The 21,076-nt window shown below is 42.9% G+C and overlaps 1 protein-coding gene across 2 annotated transcripts; it reads right to left on the bottom strand.

The window, feature by feature from the left end:
• Positions 1–4,207: 4,207 nt before the first annotated feature.
• On the bottom strand, positions 4,208–21,025 carry TMEM169 (transmembrane protein 169). Of its 2 annotated transcripts, XM_032480186.1 has the most exons (4): positions 20,894–21,002; positions 20,348–20,470; positions 9,132–9,524; positions 4,208–6,767 (listed from the first exon to the last, which is right to left on the bottom strand). In XM_032480186.1, the coding sequence occupies exons 3-4, from the start codon at positions 9,400–9,402 to the stop codon at positions 6,145–6,147; spliced, it is 894 nt and encodes a 297-aa protein (XP_032336077.1). In that variant the 5' UTR covers positions 9,403–9,524; positions 20,348–20,470; positions 20,894–21,002; the 3' UTR covers positions 4,208–6,144. The 2 variants fall into 2 exon arrangements, with proteins under 2 accessions (XP_032336077.1, XP_006186882.2); XM_006186820.3 differs by lacking the exon at positions 20,348–20,470 and having other exon boundaries at positions 20,894–21,025.
• Positions 21,026–21,076: the final 51 nt, after the last annotated feature.

Here is a 21,076-nt window from a genome sequence, read left to right as displayed (position 1 = left end):
CACCCTGCAGACCTTGGGCCTTTGAGCTAGGTGAACCCAAACTGAACCTTGCACAGAAAAGGCAACTTACTATACCAGATGATCCACAGGCTGACAGCTGATTGGACAGAGGGTCTGGCAACTTGCAAAGTGTCTGCAAACCTCTGCCCAACCTAGGAAATTAAGTCCAATCAGATTCTCTCCCACTTGAAAGTTGGACCTGGGACAAGCAGAAACTGAAGCTGGAAAAATGAGAAGAGAGGCGTCTTGAGAGAGCCGAAGTGCATTTATATAAATAAATGCACTGAAGCAGGGGAGTCAGACATTTTCAGACTGCTCTGAGAGCCAAGAAGTTTCATCAAGCTTTTGATTCAAACTCAAGGAGTTCTTTTAAAGCTGAAATATTATTTTTAAAGTATTTTTTATGTGACAGGTCATAAAATTACTAGAGCATCATTATAGTGAAGGAAATTTTCACGCATTATGTCCATGATTTTATCTCGTATGTAGTCTCTGTTTTCTTCTCTTTTTACTCTCCTTCTTCCCCTCTCTTTCTCATACCACGCACCCTTCAGTGCAGATTTGTTTTCTGGGAGAAATTTTAAAAATTCTGGTACTTGTGCTTGTTTGCATCTCTGCTGTCCTTATAGAAGTCTTTAAAATCATCCACTTCCAGGCAACTAGGCAGCCAGGGTGCTGAGAACGGATATGGACTTTAAGCACTGCTTCTCCTGGCGAAAACCTCCATTAATCAAGGATGAGGGGGCAAGCATTACTATTGTGACAGGGTAGGTGGCAACTCTGTTCATCCTCCACAGCAAAAGGATGCTGGCTTTGTTGGTTCTGTTTCTTCCTGTGAGTTCAGGATCCGTTTGTATTTGTGTGATACAGAATTGGGTGGAAAGGAGGAGGATGAGGTGATGGGTTCTGGCTGGTAGGGGAGAAGGGGCTTTTTGGACAGAAAGAAATGTGCATGGGAACCACTGTGGCATATGAGGGAAATGGATGAAATAAGAAAAGGAGAATGATATTGTTATTTTGATGGCCCCCAATAACCATGCTTCCCAGCATTCACTTCCTTATATAGACCCTTCCCCTTGAATCTGGGCTGAATTTGGAACCCAGTTTCACCAGTAAAATGTAGTGCAAGTGACACTGAGCCAGTTCTGGGCGAAAGCCTTCAGAGTACCTGGTAGATTTGGTTTTTTCACTCTAGTAGGAGCCAAATGCCATGTATAAAGACTGACTACCATGAGACTGCATGCTATGAAAGCCCAACCTAGCCACATGGGAAGCCACATGGAAGAGCACTATTAAGCACTGACTGTGTTCCTCCCAAGTACATATGTTAAAGTCTTAACACCCAGTGTGATGGTATTTGGATATGGGACCTCTGGGAGATAATTAAAATTAAAAGAGATAACGAGGGTGGGCCCCCATGATAGGATTAGTGCCATTATAAAAAGAGAGTTTGTGGGCTTGCATTCACATCCCCTGCTTCCCACTGGCCATTTGCATCAAGAAGAGATCAGATGAATACACAGAGAAGGCAACCAGCTACAACCTCATCGTGCTCAACCCAACCATGTTGGCACCCTGATCTCAGACTTGCAGCCTCTAGAACTGTAAGAAAGTAAATTTCTATTGTGTAAGCCACCCAGTCTATGGTATTTGTTATGGCAGCCTTAGTAAACTAATACAAGCGCTGAGCACCAACAGCCCAATGGGTACACCTAGATGACAGCACCAATTTGGCAGCAGTGTAGGCAAGGCCATCCTCCTGCATCTCCAAGGGAGCTGTCCCAGCACTAGAGACACTGAGTAGAAACCAATCATCTCCACCAAGCTCTGCCCCAGTAAGTCAAACGATTGTTACTTTAATCCACTGAGTTTTAGGTGTCACACAGCAAGAGATAACTGAAATAGGAGGGGTATTTTAAACTCTTGCTGTAGTGTAGACTATGCATCCCTTCAGGGTAGTTAATAAAGGCGAGTAAAGAATTTTACTTATTTTGAAACTACAATTTATGTTGCTGGAATGTGTTTTGAGTTTGATATTGCTCTGAGAGTGAACTGTGTAAGTGATGCATTCATGAGCATTATGCAAAATAAAAATGTGCACTTTGTATCCTGACAGAGGTATGATAATGGTTATATGGACAATTGGAAAAGTTAGATTAAAATCTAATAGGGTACAGATATGGAATAAAAGTTTATATACCAGAAAGATGTGAATAGTGATGTACCATGTTCTATGAGACTTTATTTTATTTTTTTACATTTTTATTGAGTTATCGTCATTTTACAATGTTGTGTCAAATTCCAGTGTATCTATGTAATTTTAAAATACTATTTTTAAAAAGTATAAAATGCTTGTTAAAAATAATGAAAGAAGACAATTTTGATGATACAAGCAAATGTTATTTAACACTATGAAGCAGACATAGCATTCTTCCATTTAAAGAACTGCAAAATGAGAGAAATGGAGGAAGGTTTTATAGGACAGATAATAAAGAACAAGGAAGAGAGAAATAGGAAATATCTGATTGGCTGCAGCCACATAGTCAGCATTGTTTGGAATGAGAAGAACGAGGAAGTAAGTTCAGAGCCCAGAATTGGCTTGCTGTTTGGGGATTGGCTGACTGAATATACAGTTGGCTCACTGCATCCATGGGTTGGGCATCCCCAGGCTCAACCAACTGTGCATAAAATTTAGTCTCTGGTTTGTTGAATTCAAAAATGCAGACCCACAGACACGGAAGACCAACTGCACTATGCCATTTTATATAAGGACTTGAGCATCCATGGATTTTGGTATCCACAGGAGACCTGGAACCAATCTCCTGTGGATGCCAAGGACAACTGTACTGCATTTCCGGTCAAGCAGAGCATTTATAGGCACACAGAAGTGGTCTAAGTTGGTTTGCTAACATGGCACCTGGGCAGGAGTGGCTTCATCTTGGGCCTAGAATGTATTTCAGCGGGCTTATGTTAGCAATTAAATTAAGGAGGAAAAGACTTATGATGTTGGCCACTAATCTCTTGCAAACCTGTAAAACTTAAGTCCTGGGTGGCCATCAAGGACATGATGAAACTTTGAAGTCATCTAAAATTAGTTTGGTTAAAGATTTAGAACCTTGTTTTATTGGAAATCATGGAGAACAGGGGTTTTATTCCCCTTGGACGTGAACTGAAATGAAGGTGCTACGCAATGTCGGTGGATGAGGTGGCTTGGAAACATCAGTATCATCATGCTGGATCAGACATGGTTAACCCAGCTCAGCATATTATGGCTGCAAATCAACTGGAAAGCATGGTCCTCCTTTTTGACATTCACCATGAGGATTAGGTAACCATGAGCTAACAGAATGTTCAAGTATGGTACTTAGCGCTCTAGTTTCTCCTCCAAAATTCTCTAGGTATTTGCTGACAGCAAAGATGAGATGACTTTAGGTCTGTTTGGTTAAATTTTCCTTCCCCTAGTCTGGGTATTTACATACCTCGATTAGAGCCCTTTGGAAATGATTTTTTTTTAATGGTAGATCCTGCTGTCTTTATTATGTTTTTTAATCAAAGGAAAACATGCAAAAATAGTACCTTCATTTATACCTATCCCTCCTGCTCCTAATTCTGTTCATAGACCTTTGGAAATGATTTTAATTTATAAGCCCATTTCTTCCACTAGGTGGCGAGCCCAAGTAGGATGAGGGCTTCGTCAACTTCCCCTAGGTATCTCTTGCTCCAGACCCCTCACCCCTACCCTTCACCATTCCACCAGCGCCACCTTACCCGTGTCCTAATCAAGATTGTTTTTGCCCTTGGCCATTGGCTTCCCTAACTCTAGGGGGAAAAAAACATGTGACAAATATACTTGCAACTTTCTAACATAGGCTTAGGTAAGTATGTGATTCGTGGAAACAGCCCATCTAAATGGAATCCCCATAAATTAGTGGTACATGGGAACAGTCAAGACACAAGGATCCATATTAAGATCATCAGCTTTTTCAAAGACTGCGAAGCTGTGGAGATCCTGGCCAGGACAAGGATGTCAGATCTAATTGTCCTCCTAGTCCTTCGACCCTCTCCCGTAGCCCCTCAACAAAACGGTTTGATTCCACCCCACTCCCCGCCAAAAAAGATCATTATACATAGATAAGACAGTCACCACCCTTTTTCTGAAAAGTGTAGCATTCAAAGTAATTTTGGAGAAACTCAAACACAAAGTGAGCAAATGTTAATCAGACTTTATTTTTATTTCCTTCGTCTTCATTTCAATTGTTTTTATCTCTGCAAAAGCACCAGAGAGCACCAAGTTTATCTTTTAAAATGTTGGAGTCTTTTTTCAAACTAATAATAGTTTGTTTTTTTTTTTAACGGTGGGGTTTCCTCTTAAGGTGGAGTTCAGCACCATACATTAGGCAAATGTCCCTGGCCTTCTGTGGGGCAGCACGTGTGACCCATCTGGTTTGATTCCCAGCAGTTCTTTCACCAGCTTCTTCCTGAGACATGAATAGGGGCACCAGCTATTCTTGTTAAGGACCCAAACCTCCAAAACCTGCTTGACCTCTTAGAATTTGATGGGGTTTTTTTGAACTTAGAAAGATATCCTTAGGAATTAATTTTTTTTTTTAAGTTCAGAATCTGTTAATCTGGATTCATCTGGTTTATACCCCAGTGGCCAGGAAGACCCAAGCTTTTCAGCACAGCAAGGAAAGTGTTTGTCTCTAAACTCCAGGAACAGCTGAATGAGTGATGCTCTGAGTGAGTCTGACAAATGACACAAAGCTATCTCTTTCTTCCTTGTGCGTAGGGCTACTGACCCTGCTGGGGTGATTCTAACAGATGCAATCCCTCCCTTCCCAGTCTTTCATCTGTACATTAGATTAAATGTCACCACACAGTCCTACCCTTACTACCAGGGAAAAGTTGTGCTACTATAATTGTACTCTTCCTTTCTAAAAAACCTGAAATCACATGGCATTACAGATATTTAATTGCAAAGTACATGAGTTGCTAACATCTATGTATGATTTATGCATAGTGTATGTAGCTAGTATCTATGTATAAATTCTCCATGTAAGAGTTAGGCCTAGATAGATAGATAGATAGATAGATAGATAGATAGATAGATAGATAAATAAATAAATAAATAAATAAATAAATAAATAAATAAATAAATAAATAAAACAAACAAACTACACTCCTAGTTTGGGATCGGAATATATTTAAACGATTACTGTGAGGCAGAGATTCATATTTGCCTACCAAAATAGCCATTGTTTCCTTGTCTCTTACATTAGCAGAACCCAAACATTTACCCTGGAATATAGCTGCCCAGCCAGAAGGCTGTGTTTCCTTGCCTCTTTTGCTTGTAAGGTCACATGACCAAGGCCTGGCCAATAAGCTTTAAGAGGTGTTGAGCGGGCCATCTAGGAAGCCTCCTTAGCCTGAGAGGGTGTGGTCTTCTTTGCCCTTTCCTTGTTCTGCCAGATACATGGACATCATGGCTGGAGATGTAGTCAGCCCTGGGGTGCTAAGGATAAAGGTGATGAGGGTCCCATCCTACTGATGAAAGGTTCCCTGATGGTCTGCCTCCAGACTTCTATACAGGAAAGAAACCGACTTTCTATCTTGTTTAAATTACTGATATTTGAATTTAATTATATTTAATATCAAAATCAAAATCTAAGTGATCCACACAAATCTTTACATTCTGCTACACTGAAGTAGCTCTGCTTCCTAAATGTCTCACTTCATCCCTATCTATTATCTTATTGGTGGACTTGGTCTCCCCTGAGCCTCCTGAGTCTCTCTGTCACATTTAGTCACATACTCCCCTGGGTTCCAGGCACCAGGGACACCTTCAGGCTCCTGAACTGACACAACTGAGATCCCTGTCCCAGATAAACGGTCATCTTAGGGTAAGGAATGCAGAAGAGCTTATCCACTGGATGGACTATTTTGCACAAATTGCTTTTCTGTTCCCTGCCCTCCTGGAACCAACAAGATTGTAGGACAGATCAGTGTGGGCTAGAATTTTCCAGAACTTGCATTGGGGGAGGAGGGAGGGGGAGGGGAGGGAATCATTTAAAGAAAGAATATTCTGGAGTTGAAAGGTGATATACAGGCTACTGAGAGCCAAGAATAAAGTAAGCTATTGGGAGTTTAGACAGTGGACGTTTCTACCTCCTGGGTGGCATCCTTGTTGGACAGATTGCCTGAGATGTTATCAGATTCAAGCAACTCCACAATGGTGTAGGGAGAACAGTCCTCCAGACCCAGCTTGCTGCACAGCCAGCCACAGAAGCCTTTCTCCATGTCCCGGGCAGCTTGCCACCACGCTCCCCAGGACCACGAGAGCTGGACCACAGCAGCATAGAGGCCCAGGGAAGAGGCCATGGCCATGATGAGCACTGGATAGAAGAGAATGAGGCAGGGGCAACATGAGATCTTGTGCCAGAAGGTCCTCTCCTCATTGTACACAAGGAAGATGTTGTACCAGGTGATAGTGCCATAGTAGAAAGAGACCACGAAGGAGAGGATGAAGACCACAGGCAGGCAGACCAGCGTCCAGAGGACCACGTGGGGCCCACGGTCTGCTCCCAACTGGCAGGCCTTTCTGACTCCAGGTGTCATCTCCCTTGACGACACTTTAGGCTTGGTCAGTTCCTGCAGCTCCTTCTCTGTCAACGTGACATGGATGTCTACCAGCTGCCCCTTTTTCTTCCCTCGTGTGATGGTCCCAGTTAACGTGACATAGCGGCTGTCCGAAGGCATGTTCCACATATCTGCAGGGCACAAAGAGATGAAAGTCAAGATCAGAAGAGTGGACATCTCATCACAACGTCACCCCCTGAGACTGAAGCTGAGTATGAGAGGGTCTTTTCAGAGCCTTTGACACGGCGCTGGAGTCAGTGATTCGATGAGGGACTGAACGGGTCTCCCTCAGGCGGGGGACCACTGGGATTGTTGCCCCCACGACCAACTCTCCTGTCAGGGCCCTGACAAAAGGGGGAGGCAGGTTCTTCTTGTGTCTCATGTTCTCTCTCCGCTTCTCTGGTCTTGATCTTGTCATGTCTGTGATGTGGACGGGAATGAGGAACTCTACCACAGACACCACTTCACAGCGATCGTATTTCTAGTTTACTAGAAGTACTGTGGAAACGCTGTTCATGAGTATCAACTACTGTGTGTGCAGGTGGGGCCATGTGTGTATTACACTGGTGGGCAGCCCACCTCTCTTCTCTCCTCACCCCTGCCTCTGTGCTTCTCCGAGAGGGGCCTCCTCACATGCCGTGGACATCCCAGCCTTCACATCTAAGTTCTGTATGCACCCAGGCACAACACACACATCGTCCACACATATACACACACTCACACCACACACATTCCCTACACAGACACACCACCGCCACCAAACAGCCCTCTTTGGCCATCCCGGTGGTGAGGTTGCAGGTGTTGAAATAGCAAAATCCACAGTTCTTAATCTGTGGAATGTAGTCTGGAAGTGGAGGAAGGCGGGTATGCTGGGAGGCCCAGGCTTCTGGGTAGCATGATCCGTAGGCCCTGCGGACTCCTTGCCCCACGGCTGGAGCCACCTCAAGCAGGGCCCAGGACTCTGGCAAGGGACTCTGACTGCCCCCATAAAAAGGTTGTACTGTTGCCCCCAAACCAAATGGTTTCAGTCTCCCTCAACTCAGTAAAGGACACCACCACCCATCCTCTCTGCAGTTCCTGTCAAAACCCCAGGAGTCACTGTGGATGCCTTTTTTCCCCTTACTCCCGACCCCAACCCAGCAGCGAGTTCCAGGTTGCATTCCGAGCCCAGCCTCCCCTCCAGCTCTCGCTCCTGCTGTCGCACTAGGGCTGCAGTGACGACCATCTCCCCTCAGTCTCCCCTCCCACCCCTTGAAATCCATTCTTTCCAGAGAAGCCAGAGTGGCAGTTTAAAAATATAAGTGAGATGATGTCTCTGTTTTGCTTAAAAGTTCCCCATTGGCTTCCCCTCACACTTATTACCAATCCCAAGCTCTTTACTATGACCTGCAGGGTCCAACGTGCCCCGGCCCCTGCCTGCCTCTCTGACCTCCTCTCACCTCCTTCCCCTCGTTCTCCAAGCTCCCTGCACAGAAGTAACAGCCTTCCAGAAACGGGCCAGTGGCGCTTCCATCCCAGGCCAGGGTTTTTGCCCTTGCTGCCTCCCCTCGTCTAAAAGTTCTGCCCCAGATTTTTTCATGGCTGGCTCCTTCATGTCATTTGTCAAACATCACTTCCTCAGAAGCAACCTCTCCCTCCATCGCCTGCACATCTTCCCATCACCCTGGTTTACTGTCTTTGGAACTCGTACCACTACCTGGAATTCTCTTATTTGCTGACTTGTTCAATGTCTGTCTTCCCCGGACTGGAAGGTAAACTGCACGAGAGCAGGGGCGCTGCCCATCTCGTTCACCGTGGGCATAGGTCTTAGAGATGATCCAGCAGTACAAACATCTCCCTCATCCATTGACTGCTGCGTCATGATGCTTAATACAGCCATGCCAGTTTCATTCACAGCAACAAACATTCTTACACATGCCTCTTTATGCACGTAGGCAGATGTTTTGTGATGTAGATACTGAGAATTTCCAGAATATAGGATATTCTATTTAGAATTCTGAATGTAAGTAATATTGACAAATTTTCCTAAAAAGTAGTCAAAGCAGACTCCACTTCCTCATGAGGTGTATGAGAATATATCCATTTCCTCACACTGATGTTATCATGTTTTACCCAGTTTTTGGCCATTCTTCTTTTACAATAACTCATTGTTATAAATCACATTTTCTTGATTATTAAGGAAAGTCAACCATTACTGTTTATCTTACATGTATTAAGTAATTAGCACAGTAGACTTGTATTACTAATTTTTTTGTGTATAAATTTGTCTCTTTCATTACACTAGGAGTTCCAAAAGGGCGGAGATCGCCTCCATATCACCTAGAAGAGAACATAATAAATGCTCAATAAATACTGTCAATTTGTTGAGTGAAGAATGCGACATTGCGAGAAGAAATGTATCAACAAGGAGGTCAGTCAGCCAATGCCTGTCTTCTGGAGGATCCTCATTTGGTTTCCTTCCTATGGCTTTAAGCAGGTGGCCCCAAGGGACTTACCATCATCCCCAGGATAGTCTAGGAAATCATCTCCCTCCTCCTCTTTAGGCTGGTCTCCACCTTCGAATTCCCCAGGCTCCTCATCCAGTTTGTCACTCTCTGACCTGTAGATGATGATAGATTCTGGGCGGGACTCTTTCTTCTTCTTTTTCCTACGACCCATTGTGGATTCCCCATCCAGGGCCAGGGCAGCTGCCACGACCTTCCTCAGAGAGCCCTGGTGGGGGCTCGGGAGCCGGCCCTCGCCTTCCACTGGTGCCAGCTCTTCCATCCTAGTCTTCAAATCCAGCAATTCCTTGTGAAGAGTCCAATGTACTTGAACAAACTCACGATGCACACATCACAGAGCTTGTGCCAGGATGGGGCTATGCAAAGATGTCCCAATGAGTTCCACTTAAAAGACAAGAAAGCAAAGCCATCAGTAGGGAATGAATAGGGTGAGATGGAGAGGAGTTTGAGAAATGGTCCTCAAGTTGGCAGAAGCCTTCCCCTCCCTATATTTCTCATAATACTTTATTTCAGGAGTGCTGTGGAAATACAAGAATGAATTGTTGTGAGAAAAAATTTTTGTGTTGCCATATTTTTGTCACTTAAACAAACATGTGTCATGCAAAACCTATCAGTCTAGCTGGGAGATTCCAAGTATAAGGAAGTTGGGTGACGAGGACTTACAGACAGAAGTTAGGGATCATTCTTTTTTTTTTTTTAAATATTTTTTCAAAGGGTCATTCTTCCTCCCACCATAGATGGGGATTCATACAGCTGGGACCAGCACTCCTGGCTTCTGGTTGTTGGGTCACACATTACAACTATACTCAAATGGATGAATGCACCTTTGAGCAAGCCATCCAAAGATGGCATACCTTCACCAACCATGTCTTCCCTGGTATTCTAGAAAGACAACTGTCTTCTGGCTTCTTGTTGGCCCAAGATACTAGAGTTACTGGAATTTGTGACACCAACATCTGGGAGACCAGTGGAAAAGATGCAGGCTTTTCACTCTTAATGTTTTCTCTCCTTTTTTTTAAATTCTCCAGGCAAAGAGAGGTGGGAGAGAGGAGAGTCTATATAACATCTTTTAAATAAGAAACTGATTGGACTGTGTTCTTGGTGCATGAAGCCATTAAGAGGAAAAAAATGATTTGAATGCTGTTGCTGAAGAGGTGCCAATTAGCAAATATCCAGCCAGTCACATTTAAGTTGGTAGCTGCTTGTTTGCTTCTAAAGTAACAAAAACCAAAAAAATAAATACCCCCCCCAAAAAAACCCCCAACAAACTTGTTATTATGGAAAGTTTCAGACATATGTAAGAGGCGAATCTTTTGTTACGGAAAGTGGCAAACCTATAAAAAGCAAAGAGAATAATTTTCATAAACCCTCATTGTACCACCAATCACCCAGTTTCAACAATAATCAAAATATTCAAAACCAACTTTGTTTCATCTCCACATATTATTTAAAAGCAAATCTCAGACATCATTTTCATTTCATCTGTAACTATTTCAGCATATATCTTTTTTATGTAAGGACTCTCTTTTTTAAAAAAGATAATCACAATACCATTATTGCAGCTAATTTTTTAAACAATTCTTTAATATCATCAAATACTCAGTTCAAATTGCCCTGTTTAACATTTTAAAGTCCATTTTCTTGAATTAGGATTCAAATAAAGTCTGTATAATGCAAACAGATCGTACACTTTGTCTACAGCAATGCTGTCCAACAGAACTTTCTGCCTTCGCACCTGAATGAGTCTAGCACAACTGAGGAAATGTATTTTAAATTTTATTGAATTCTAATCAATTTAAATTTAAATAACCATATGGCTACTTCTGGCCACTATACTGGACAGAACAGGTCTATATGTTCACCCACCAATTTTTTTCCTTCCCCTTTACTTGTTTAAGAAAGGCCATTGATCTTGCAGATTCTCATGGCCTAGATGTTGCTGATTGCATTGCCATAGTGTGTTCCTCTGAACCATGTATTTTCTATAAATTGGTAGCTAAATAGAGGCTTGATCAGATTCAGGTTGGAATTCTTTTGGCGGGCTGTTTGTTTTAGCAAGACGTTATAGATGGTGTTTTGCATTTCTACCAGAAGGTACTTAACGTCTGCTTGATTCTTTGTGAAATTAGTAGCCATTGATGACCACTGGCTGGACCCATTTATTCACTAGGGGTTACAAAAATGATGATATTGTTGTGGGGAGGAGGGATAAATTAGAAGTTTGGGATTACAAGTACATACTACTATATATAAAATAGATAAACAATAAGGTCCTACTGTATAGCACAGGGAACTATATTCAGTATCCTATAATGAACTATAATGGAAAAGAATCTGAAAAAGAATATATACGTATAACTGAATTGCTTTGCTATACACCAGAAACTAGTATCATTTTGTAAATCAACTATAATTCAATCAATTAGGAGATTGGGATTAACATATACAAACTAGTATAAATAAAATAAACAACAAGGACCTACTGTATAGCATAGGGAATTATATTCAATATCTTGTAATAACCTATGATGGAAAAGAATATGAAAAAATATATATGTATATGTATAACTAAATCACTTTGCTGTACACCTGAAACTAATACAACGTTATAAATCAACTATACTTCAATAAAAATAAATTTCAAAAAATACAAAAAAAGATGCTATTCTCTTTGCTTTTGTTTCTTTTTCATTTATTAGCCAGAATACTCTCAGGCACTTTTAACCAATCTGGTTTTAAACTTAGTGGAGGAGCCAAGTGGCCCCATTATTATATATTATTGGCAATTGTACTGTGAAAATACTTGTCTTAATGACCATGGTGGCAGCTTCTATTGATATGAAAAGTTTCTAAATTATTTACCAAATTTCCTAATTTCCAAGTAACTGTACTTAGAGTTGAGAATTGCAGTGGACTGTGAATAGATTCTACTCATAATTCTGCCACTCCAAGGCTCCGGGAGATTGTACACTCTGCAGTTAACTCCAGGGTACCAGCTTTCTGTTAACTTTTGTTGCTAATTCTCAAATCCTCATTTTCTTTAAGTGCTCTCTGGGTACTTCTTTTCTTTTCTTTTTAAATTTTTATTTATTTATTTATTCATTCATTTTTTGGTGGGGGGAGGTAATTAGATTTCCTTATTTATTTACTATTAGAGGAGGTACTGGGGATTGAACCCAGGACCTCATGCATGCTAAGCATGTGCTCTACCACTTGAGCTACACCCTCACCCACTAATACTTCTTTCTTTTCAATGCCACATGCACACTTGTTGGTCTCCCTTTTTCCCCCCAATAACGAAGCTAATTCTCCTCTTATTTGTATTACATGGCCCCAATGTTTAGTGGACTGGCCCAGCCAGAGTTGGGTAGGGAATGGGAGGGGAGAGGATTAAGGTACAGTCAAAAATCTAACTAGGCTCTAAATGCCACTCAGTTTGAAGCAAATCCCATGTCTTAAAATTATGCAACTTTGTTGTTATCAGGTACCAAGATCGACTCATCATATTTCTTCAAATGCCAAAACTCCCCAAAGGCTGAGTGACCTCAGCAGGCAGCTCTCCTCCACTGTCCTCCTACCTAAATTCTTCTCCTTTTCCCTCTAATTGTTAATTGTCTTATCTGTCTCCCCACTGGATGGCAGGTACTGGGTCTTAACCACCTTTGAATCTAGGGCACATAGCCTGGTGACTGAAAAAAATGAGGCGCTCAGTGACAGAACTGAAAATGCCCACCGATTGGCAAAACTGGCAGGTTTCACAAAGTCCTCACAGACTGACTTAGCTTTGGGAGGCTCTGTGAACAGAGTTAAGTACCATTATCTTCACATTGTAATACATGGAGCTTGTTGGACTATGGAATTCATTTGGTGATGTGTCATAGAGCAAACAATGTTCTAAGAGCAGGAAGACCCAGGGTACAGGAGCTTTCTGTGATAAAGTAGGTTCTAGTGTCCTCCTGTGACATTATTAACCTCATCTACTTTAAATAAAGAAGTGAAAGAACTGCATTTAAGCCTAACTTGCACAAACTCCAAAGCCCAGAATTTTCCCATCAAGATTTGGAAAAAGTCAAGTGTTAGTGGCTGCAGCAGACAGCTGATGTTTTTTGTTTAGTTGGTTTTTGCTGCCCCACCTCCATTCCTCTTTCCTTTGGTGACAGTGTCTCCCTTTTGTGTTTGGAATATGTGAAAACTTAATAAACAGAAACCTCAATTAAACAGAGTTGGGAGACCAGAAAGGGGAGCTCTCATGCCCTGTGATGATAGCAAATACCAACAGGAAGCCGAAAAACTCTTCTTTATTGGCAAGAACTCAGCCAATGAAAAGCCATGGACTCTCTGTCTACTATAGCCCTCCCAACTTTCTTTTCCCCTCTATAAAAGGGTTTTCCTTCCCTTGCCATTTGAGGACTTGAATGTGGCTCCCCATGGTTGTAGACCCCAAACTGCAATTCTCTGCTGATACTGAATAAACCTATCTTTGCTGGAGAAATATCTGGCAGTTTATTAATTAAAGGTCAACAAATACAACCTTGAAAGTCACCAATGTGACCACAATGACAATTTCACCATTCTTACTTTATTCATCTATACCAGAGCCTTTGATTCTGCTTATTTCCAAGTCTTTCTTTGACTCCCCTCACCTCCTTTGACTTTCTACCCTCATTTTCTTGCTACCTCTCAAATCCTCCTTCTGTCTCTCTTACTCCCCTACCTGCCTTCTCTGACCCATAATTGCTAGTGCTTTTGAGAATTCTCTATCTACTGCCCTCTGTTCTCAATAGTACATTCTCTTCCTTCTGTTGAAATAAAGGGCCTTCCTGCCTACAGCTATAGGACACCTCTATGCCAAGAATACCCAAATCCAGATGTCAAGAGTTAATAGATCATCTAGATGTATTTCCTATAGCCTAGTGGATATTTTCCACATAAATTATCTCATCATTTCTGGCTAAGCAGGTTCAGACCAAACTCATTATCTTTATTCTCAGCAGACTCAATCTTCTAGTGTTACCAAGAGGATAGGAGAAGGGGGAGGGGAAAGGAGGAAGGGATGGAGAAGGAAACTCTACAAGTGCCTATTTTCATTAAAGATGACACTTACTGATTGTATAATTTGTTAACTTCTGTATTAGTTGCTTATACATGCATTTCCCCTATTTAATTACACATTAAAAAAATTTTGGAACAATCCTGTGTGCCAGGTATTGTGCAACTGTTCTGGGCACAACAATCTTATGAAACAAGTACTATTTTGCAATGAGGGTATTTGGACTTCTGATTATGAATGGCTTCATGATTTCTCATTCACCTCTCCAGGAAACATTATTATAAAATTTTAGAAATCAGAAACCGTCTTATACTTCTTTACTTCTAACGGGAAGATCCCGGTGCTGGAACTGTAGCAGATACTTGCTACATACTTACTGACCTGATAGGACAAAGGGGAAGGGAAAATGCCAACTTGGAAATATGACACGATCAACTGTTAAGAGAGGCTGACTTAATTATCTTCCACATTTTGTACACTTTATTATGCTGTTAGTATTTGATCTGAGAAGCAGGTTCTGAACATTTCTCCTTCCTTTTAGATTTCATAAGAGAGAGGGTTAAAAGAAAAATCCCTAGTTTCCAAGGCTTTAATCAATAGCATTAAGAGAAGAGACAGGGCTTTGCTCTTTTCTCTGGAAGGTAGGCTTTGCCCATCCTCCACCTCCACCCCCAGTCCAAATGAATTAATGAATGTGATACTGCAGAATGTTAACCTCAGTCCACCATTAGCTCTGAATTCTCAGTCATCCTTGGGAGAAAAATAAGTTTTAAGGTACTGACTCAGACTCTAGAACGTATGCATAAAATAACAATAACATTAAGCCACTCTGGAAGGAAATTCTCCAGATAATCCTTAAACACATTCTCCACTTTTCCTTAAACACTTTTCACCACTCTGGTCTAAGAAGCCGTCATCTCTTACTATGGTTCTAAAAATGCTCCTTATCTTCTGGCTTCTACTCTTGCTGTCTTCCAACCAATTCTCCACTTAGCAGTTAGAAAGATTTTTTTGATAACATCAATAAAATCATGCCATTTTCTGCTTAAAATGCCTCCAGGGACTTCCCATTGGTATAAAATGAAATCCAAACTTTTCGTGTAGCCTAAGGACCTGCATGATCTGGCCCCTCCCCATCCTGCCACCCTAGGCTCTCCCACCTCCTTCATACACAGCTCCTATGCTTCAATCACACTGTCTGCCTGTGTGGCAGTCAAGACTATCAAATGCTTTCCCACTGGTGGTCTTCTTCAATGCTGTCTGCCTTGCCTGGAATGCTGCTCCACTCTTGCCCCTTCACATGCCTTTATATTCCCCAACCTTCAGGTCAAATGTCACCACTGTAAGGCTTTCCTGACACAAAACCTAAAACAAGCTTCTTGCTCTGCCTTTCACTATTCTTTATCACAACAGCCCACTTCCTGTATAGCACTTAGCAACATTTACGATTAATTTTTGTTATTTTACTTCTTTACAGTCTATCTCCTCTACTAGACTATAAGCTCTATGAACTGGTATCATACGAGAAGGCTAACAAGCAGGTGTTCAACAAAATGTCCTTAAGTGACTAGAATGATGATTTGGATGGAAGTGGGAGCTGTTTGAAGTGGATTCACCGGATTGTGTCAGAGACTGACGAAAAGCTTAAGAGACACTAATAAGCTTCCCTATGCTTCAATAAGCCCAGTTATGGCATAATTGCTAAATGTTCCTCCTCTGCTTTCTTCTTTAATAATGAAGATTTCAGCTGGTCACAAGACTTCCCCAGTAAAGGTAACATTTCCCAGCATCCTTTGCAGCTAGATGTGCTGATATGACTAATTTCTGGCCAGTGGGATGTGAGTAAATGTGACTTGTGTAACTTCCACCTCTGCCCTCTCCTTCCACTTTTCACCTTCTGGAGAGCTGGAGTGTGAACCTGATGGGCCATCTTCAGCCATGCAGACAAGGGCAACCCCAAAGGATGGCAGAGGAATGAGAAGGAAGGAATAAGAGCCCTCCTTACAGCCATAAACACTCTTCCTCTGGACTGTAATATGAGAAAAAGGTGATTATCTAGCTTGTTTTAATCCAGGACTATTTTGTTCTCTTAAGGCAGCTACATAGAAATCCTACCCAATACACTATTTCTGTCAAGGTTATTTTATGTCTCAACCCTCTGCTGTGTTCCAATTCATCAGCCCTGGGGAATAGGCTAATATGCATTTCACAGTTAGAGCATAAAATGGCACCATCCTTGATAATGGCTCATTCAAGCTGTTTTGACTCTCCAGGGTGGGCCAGGTATTCTGAAACTCAGCTGTCCAGACCAAAGGATATTGCACTCATGCTGGCTCAAGCTCCACCAGAAGCCCACTAGAGATTTCAATGCACTATATGAGACTGTTAAGGACTGAATGTTTTGTTCCCCCAAAATTCATGTTGAAATCTTAACCTCCAATGTGATGGTATTAGGGGGTGGAGTCTTTGGGAGGTGACAGGTCACAAGTGTGGAGCCTTCATGAATGAGATTAGTGCCCTTACAAAAGAGACCCCAGAGAGCTCTCTTGCTCTTTCTGCCATTTGAGGACACAGCAAAAAGATGGCCGTCTATGAACTAGGAAGCAGGTCCTCACCACATAATGGATATGCTGGCACCTTGATCTTGGACTTCCCAGCCTCCAGAAATGTGAGAAAAAAAAATGCTTGTTATTTAAGCCATTCAACCTAGGGTATTTTTGTCGCAGCAGCCCAAACAGCCAAATGGACTAAGACAGATACCATCCTCTGCTTGTGATGAGACGGTCAAAACAGTGTTCCATAAGGGAGTTTTATTAGAAGAAAACCAACAGCTCTTCGGCATTCAAAAACCCAAAGACACCACCGAATGAACTTACCTATAGTGCCTTCGTAGGGCTGAGTCATCAGCAGGAAGTCTGGCCACTATTCCCCACTGGCCAGTTCCTATCTAGTCAGTCACTTGGTCATTAACTCCCACCCCAACCTCCACAGTGGTGGTTCACTGCTGCTTCATGCATCTCTCACCATCAGGCGTGATTTCCCTGGACTCTGCTCACAATTCTCTGAAGTAGACCTGATCCAGTGCCTTCTCCAAACCCACTCAGATACTCAGCAGAACTTGTGGACTTGGTGGGTGGAGAAACCAGGAAGCTTTGAAGCCTCTGCTCTTATATTAATTGCAGGGAACAAGTATATATGGACGGAATGAGGCAGGAAAAGGCTAATAAATGGCAAGGACACTAAGCCTTAGCATCCAGACACAAGGAGTAGCGGGGGGTATGGTAAACAGAAGAGCTCAGGTCTTGTCTGAACTAGGAAGTTACTGTTCTCTTCTCTTCCATCCACCAAGCCCAGTCATCAGCCAACTGCTGTCCTAGATAAATTCAGGTCCATTTTGTATGGGTTGTCTGAAATTTCATGTGAAAGTTCCTGATTTTAATAGTTGTAATTAGTCCAAGTTTAAATAAATTACCATGTGGACAAACAACCCAAACAAATCACAAATAGGCTGCCATTTTGTCATCCTCTGGCTTATAAAGCTTCCAAGTTAGGGTGCCTTGCTCCACTGGTTTAAGAACAACCAGGAATTCACTTTTTGTACCTTCACTGATAGTGACACATCTCCTTCTTCCAAGGAGCCTGAACTGGACCCAGGAGGGTAAAGTATCATCGTTTTCAGGTTAATTTACAACTACCACAGTGAACTGTGCCCTGCTCTAGTCCTGCTGTTCTTGCCATTCTTTCCTGACTGGTGTATCTGTTGCCAGGCTACATGTCACCCGTCTGGGGTGGTCAAGCTCTCCCACTAGCATCTTGGTTTACCATCATTAGATGTACTAGGCCAACCAGGAAGTAAAATGCTTCCCACTTTTCCCCTGAAAATTACTATTAGCCCCTCTCAGAGAGACAGTCTCACTAAAAGAAAGATGGAAGGAAATTTGGTTCAGATTGGTGTCAAGTGATTGAAACAAATGATGGGACAGCAGCTTAGAACTCACAGCCTCCAGCAGGGTGCTGTGAATGGCTGTGAGCAGAGTCAGGCTGCAGCCTGTTTCTCTGTGGTCCTGTGAGCAGTACCTCCTTTGTCTCCTAGTCCTAAAAAGCTCTCACACTGAGGCTGGTCCATCTTCTGGGGAGCATTGGATTGTATACATAGGAAATAGCTCCCGGTAGTGAGAGTAGTTAGATAGAACGAGCCTGAGTATCGTTTTATCATAAGAACTGTAAGATCTGGTCTTTACTACCTGATTTTTTGTTTGCTTTTTGCCCTACCTCTCATAGCACACAAACCCCTTCCACCCCTAACTCCCAACATATATACATACTACAATATAAACTCTACCAAGGCAGAGACACCTAACTGGCCTGTCTACTGTACTGTATCCCCCATGCCTAGAACAGTACCTGGCACATGACAGGTGCTCAGTAAATGTTGGTTGAATATTGTCAGCTGGTTAAGAATCTCACTTATATTTGGATCGGGATGGCTTTTATCTCAAGGCAGAGTGGGGCTAGATGCCACACTGACATTCCTTCATCACCAAGATTCTGTGAGTCTCAATGTTGAGACTCCTACAGGCCCCTGTCAGTCTGAGCCAGCAGCTGCTTTGCTTAGGGGAGAAAATGAAGTTACAAGGCAGATGGGGTGGGGGAGGGGTGGGAAGATGGGTGAGCAGCAAGAGCATCTTAAAAGATGCATTGAGTCAGTGCTAATGACAGAGTGGGAGTGTGGAAGGATCATGGCCATGGAGATGACTTTTTCCCCCAGGACAAAGAGGGCAGTGATGCAGAGCTCAGGGCAGCATTTGATTCAGTCAAAGGGGTGGTCAGTGCAGCGTGGTGTGGATGCCCTGAGAAGAGAGGGCTCAATCTGGAGCCAGAATTAAAATCTGGAAACAAAGAGCCTCCAAGAGACAGAACTATTGCTGAGCCCCCAGGCCTTTCCGGGTTAGCAGACATTCAAACCCTGACTGAGGTCAGAGGCAGAGGCAGAGGCAGAGAGGACATGCCTTTTTAACAAAAGATCTCTCGAGGAGACTCCACGTCACTCTTACTCACAGGCTTTCTCTGGACTGTGAAAAGGAGCTTTCTGACTGCTTGTAGTGCCACTTCCTTGAGGGTGAGGAATGGCTCCTTGTCATCCTCAGCAGGGAAAACTGGCTTGAAGCCAGTCCAGTACTTTTTCACCAGAGGACTGCAGAATCCCTCTCTGAGGCACTCAGCCGCCACACAGAGGCTGCAGTATGGCCAGGCCCGCAGTGACCCAACATGGCAGAGCTCCGTGAATCCACAAATCCAGATCAGGTCACAAACCACATTAAATTATATCTTCAATAAAAGTATCTTTGAAAGAAATTTAAAGTATTCCTTCCTCCCAAGAAAGCCTGGAATTTTCTGGAATAAGAAACCCCTCAGAACTGAGTTAATATTTCTCTGCCTGTTAAAAAAATTCTTTGTCATTGGGATCAAATCACCAGGAATTCTGTTCTTCTGCACCAGTACTTTGAATTTTCCTCTTTAAATGTACATCTCTTTTAAGAGGTGATGGTATAATTTTTTTAAAAATTGGTCATAACTACATAACTGACTTCAGTAGTAAAAGCGATTCCTTGAGAAACTATCTATTAAGTAAGAAGCAGAAGAGATTTCTTTCTTTCTTTAATGAGTGCAGACTGGAATCTGTCAGCAACAAAGACAGAGGGCTAAGTGTTTCTCAAAAGGTCAGAGAGCAGGGGGACAGAGGAACAGGAGGAAGTGATGTCTGATTCCACTCTCAACCAGATCCATTTCCAATTCACTTTGTGAATATCTAGGTGGTGTGCCCCACAGAGGATGATGGCATTTCTTTCCTTTTACATTATTTTAATACCTTGCAGGGGAAAATACAGTACTCTCTGAAAACAGACTTAGAAACAGCATCCTGCCTGGAATGTTAACACATTCCCTAGATCTGCCAAATTCTTAAGTGGAGTTTCACAGAGCCAATCCAGGTGTAATTTTACTATGGTGGGTTAATAGTGCAAAGCAAGATGGAGAATCTAAATAATAAATCACTGTTACTGGGCACCAAAACACAAATAAGATATTTTCCCCATTCTCAGGAGACTAGCTCCCCTGCATAAGGAATGAACGAGAAGGTAGGCTCTCAAATACACACCTGCAGATGCAGGAAGCATACACCCTTCAAGGAAAGATCCTCTTTTGGAATCATCAATTTATGGAGCCCAGCTGAAATGGAGCAAATCTCAAAACTGACAAAGGTTGCTTCTTCCCTTCATTCCTGGGTAAGGAGAGGGAGGTGAGGTGAAGGTGGGCTCGAGTTTATTTTAAAAATCATTTATTATCTTGATTCTGAGGAGAACGGCAACTGTTTTCCCCCCATCCCCCCTCATTACCATCCCTTCAGGAGGTTTCTTCCCCCTCAGCTACGGCTGCCCCTTTCCTTCCCAGCCAGCCGCACATAGCAGCTGGAGTCAGAGCATCGCTCGAAGTCCAATGCAGGCGGGCGCAGCAAGGCTCCCGAGCTGCAGCCTCTCTTTTCCCAGATGCACTGGAGATTTAATTTTAATTAACAGTGAGACCTATTAGCAATGAGGACTGAATTTTTCAAAATAGAGCACACTCCCACTTTTTGTCTTCTTGCCTTTCCCCGGCCCACAAAACACTGAAATAAAACACACACACAAGGAACAAGGAGTCTCACCTACTACATGCGCGGGAGACAGAGGCAGGAGGAAGGTGAGGATGGTCAGGACGCCACCGCTGGGGAGCGGTCCTCCGGCACTGGAAGGATGGAGAGCCGCAGCGGCGGGAGCGCGGGGGGCGGGGCGTCGGGGCGGGGCGGGGCGACGCGAGGGGACGCGAGCCGGCGGGGCGGGGCTCGGGA

Source organism: Camelus ferus, chromosome 5, assembly GCF_009834535.1.
Source record: "Camelus ferus isolate YT-003-E chromosome 5, BCGSAC_Cfer_1.0, whole genome shotgun sequence".
Classification (NCBI taxonomy): domain Eukaryota; kingdom Metazoa; phylum Chordata; class Mammalia; order Artiodactyla; family Camelidae; genus Camelus; species Camelus ferus.
Note: the sequence above shows the minus strand (reverse complement) of the source record. Positions and strands in the feature narration are given on the sequence as shown.

Excerpts from the sequence above, each read along its gene's own strand:
- TMEM169 (XM_006186820.3), bottom strand. The coding sequence starts at position 9,402 with ATGGAAGAGCTGGCACCAGTGGAAGGCGAGGGCCGGCTCCCGAGCCCC. Across the intron at positions 6,768-9,131 it reads AGACTATCCTGGGGATGATG|ATATGTGGAACATGCCTTCG; the intron begins GTAAGTCCCTTG and ends TGTGCCCTGCAG.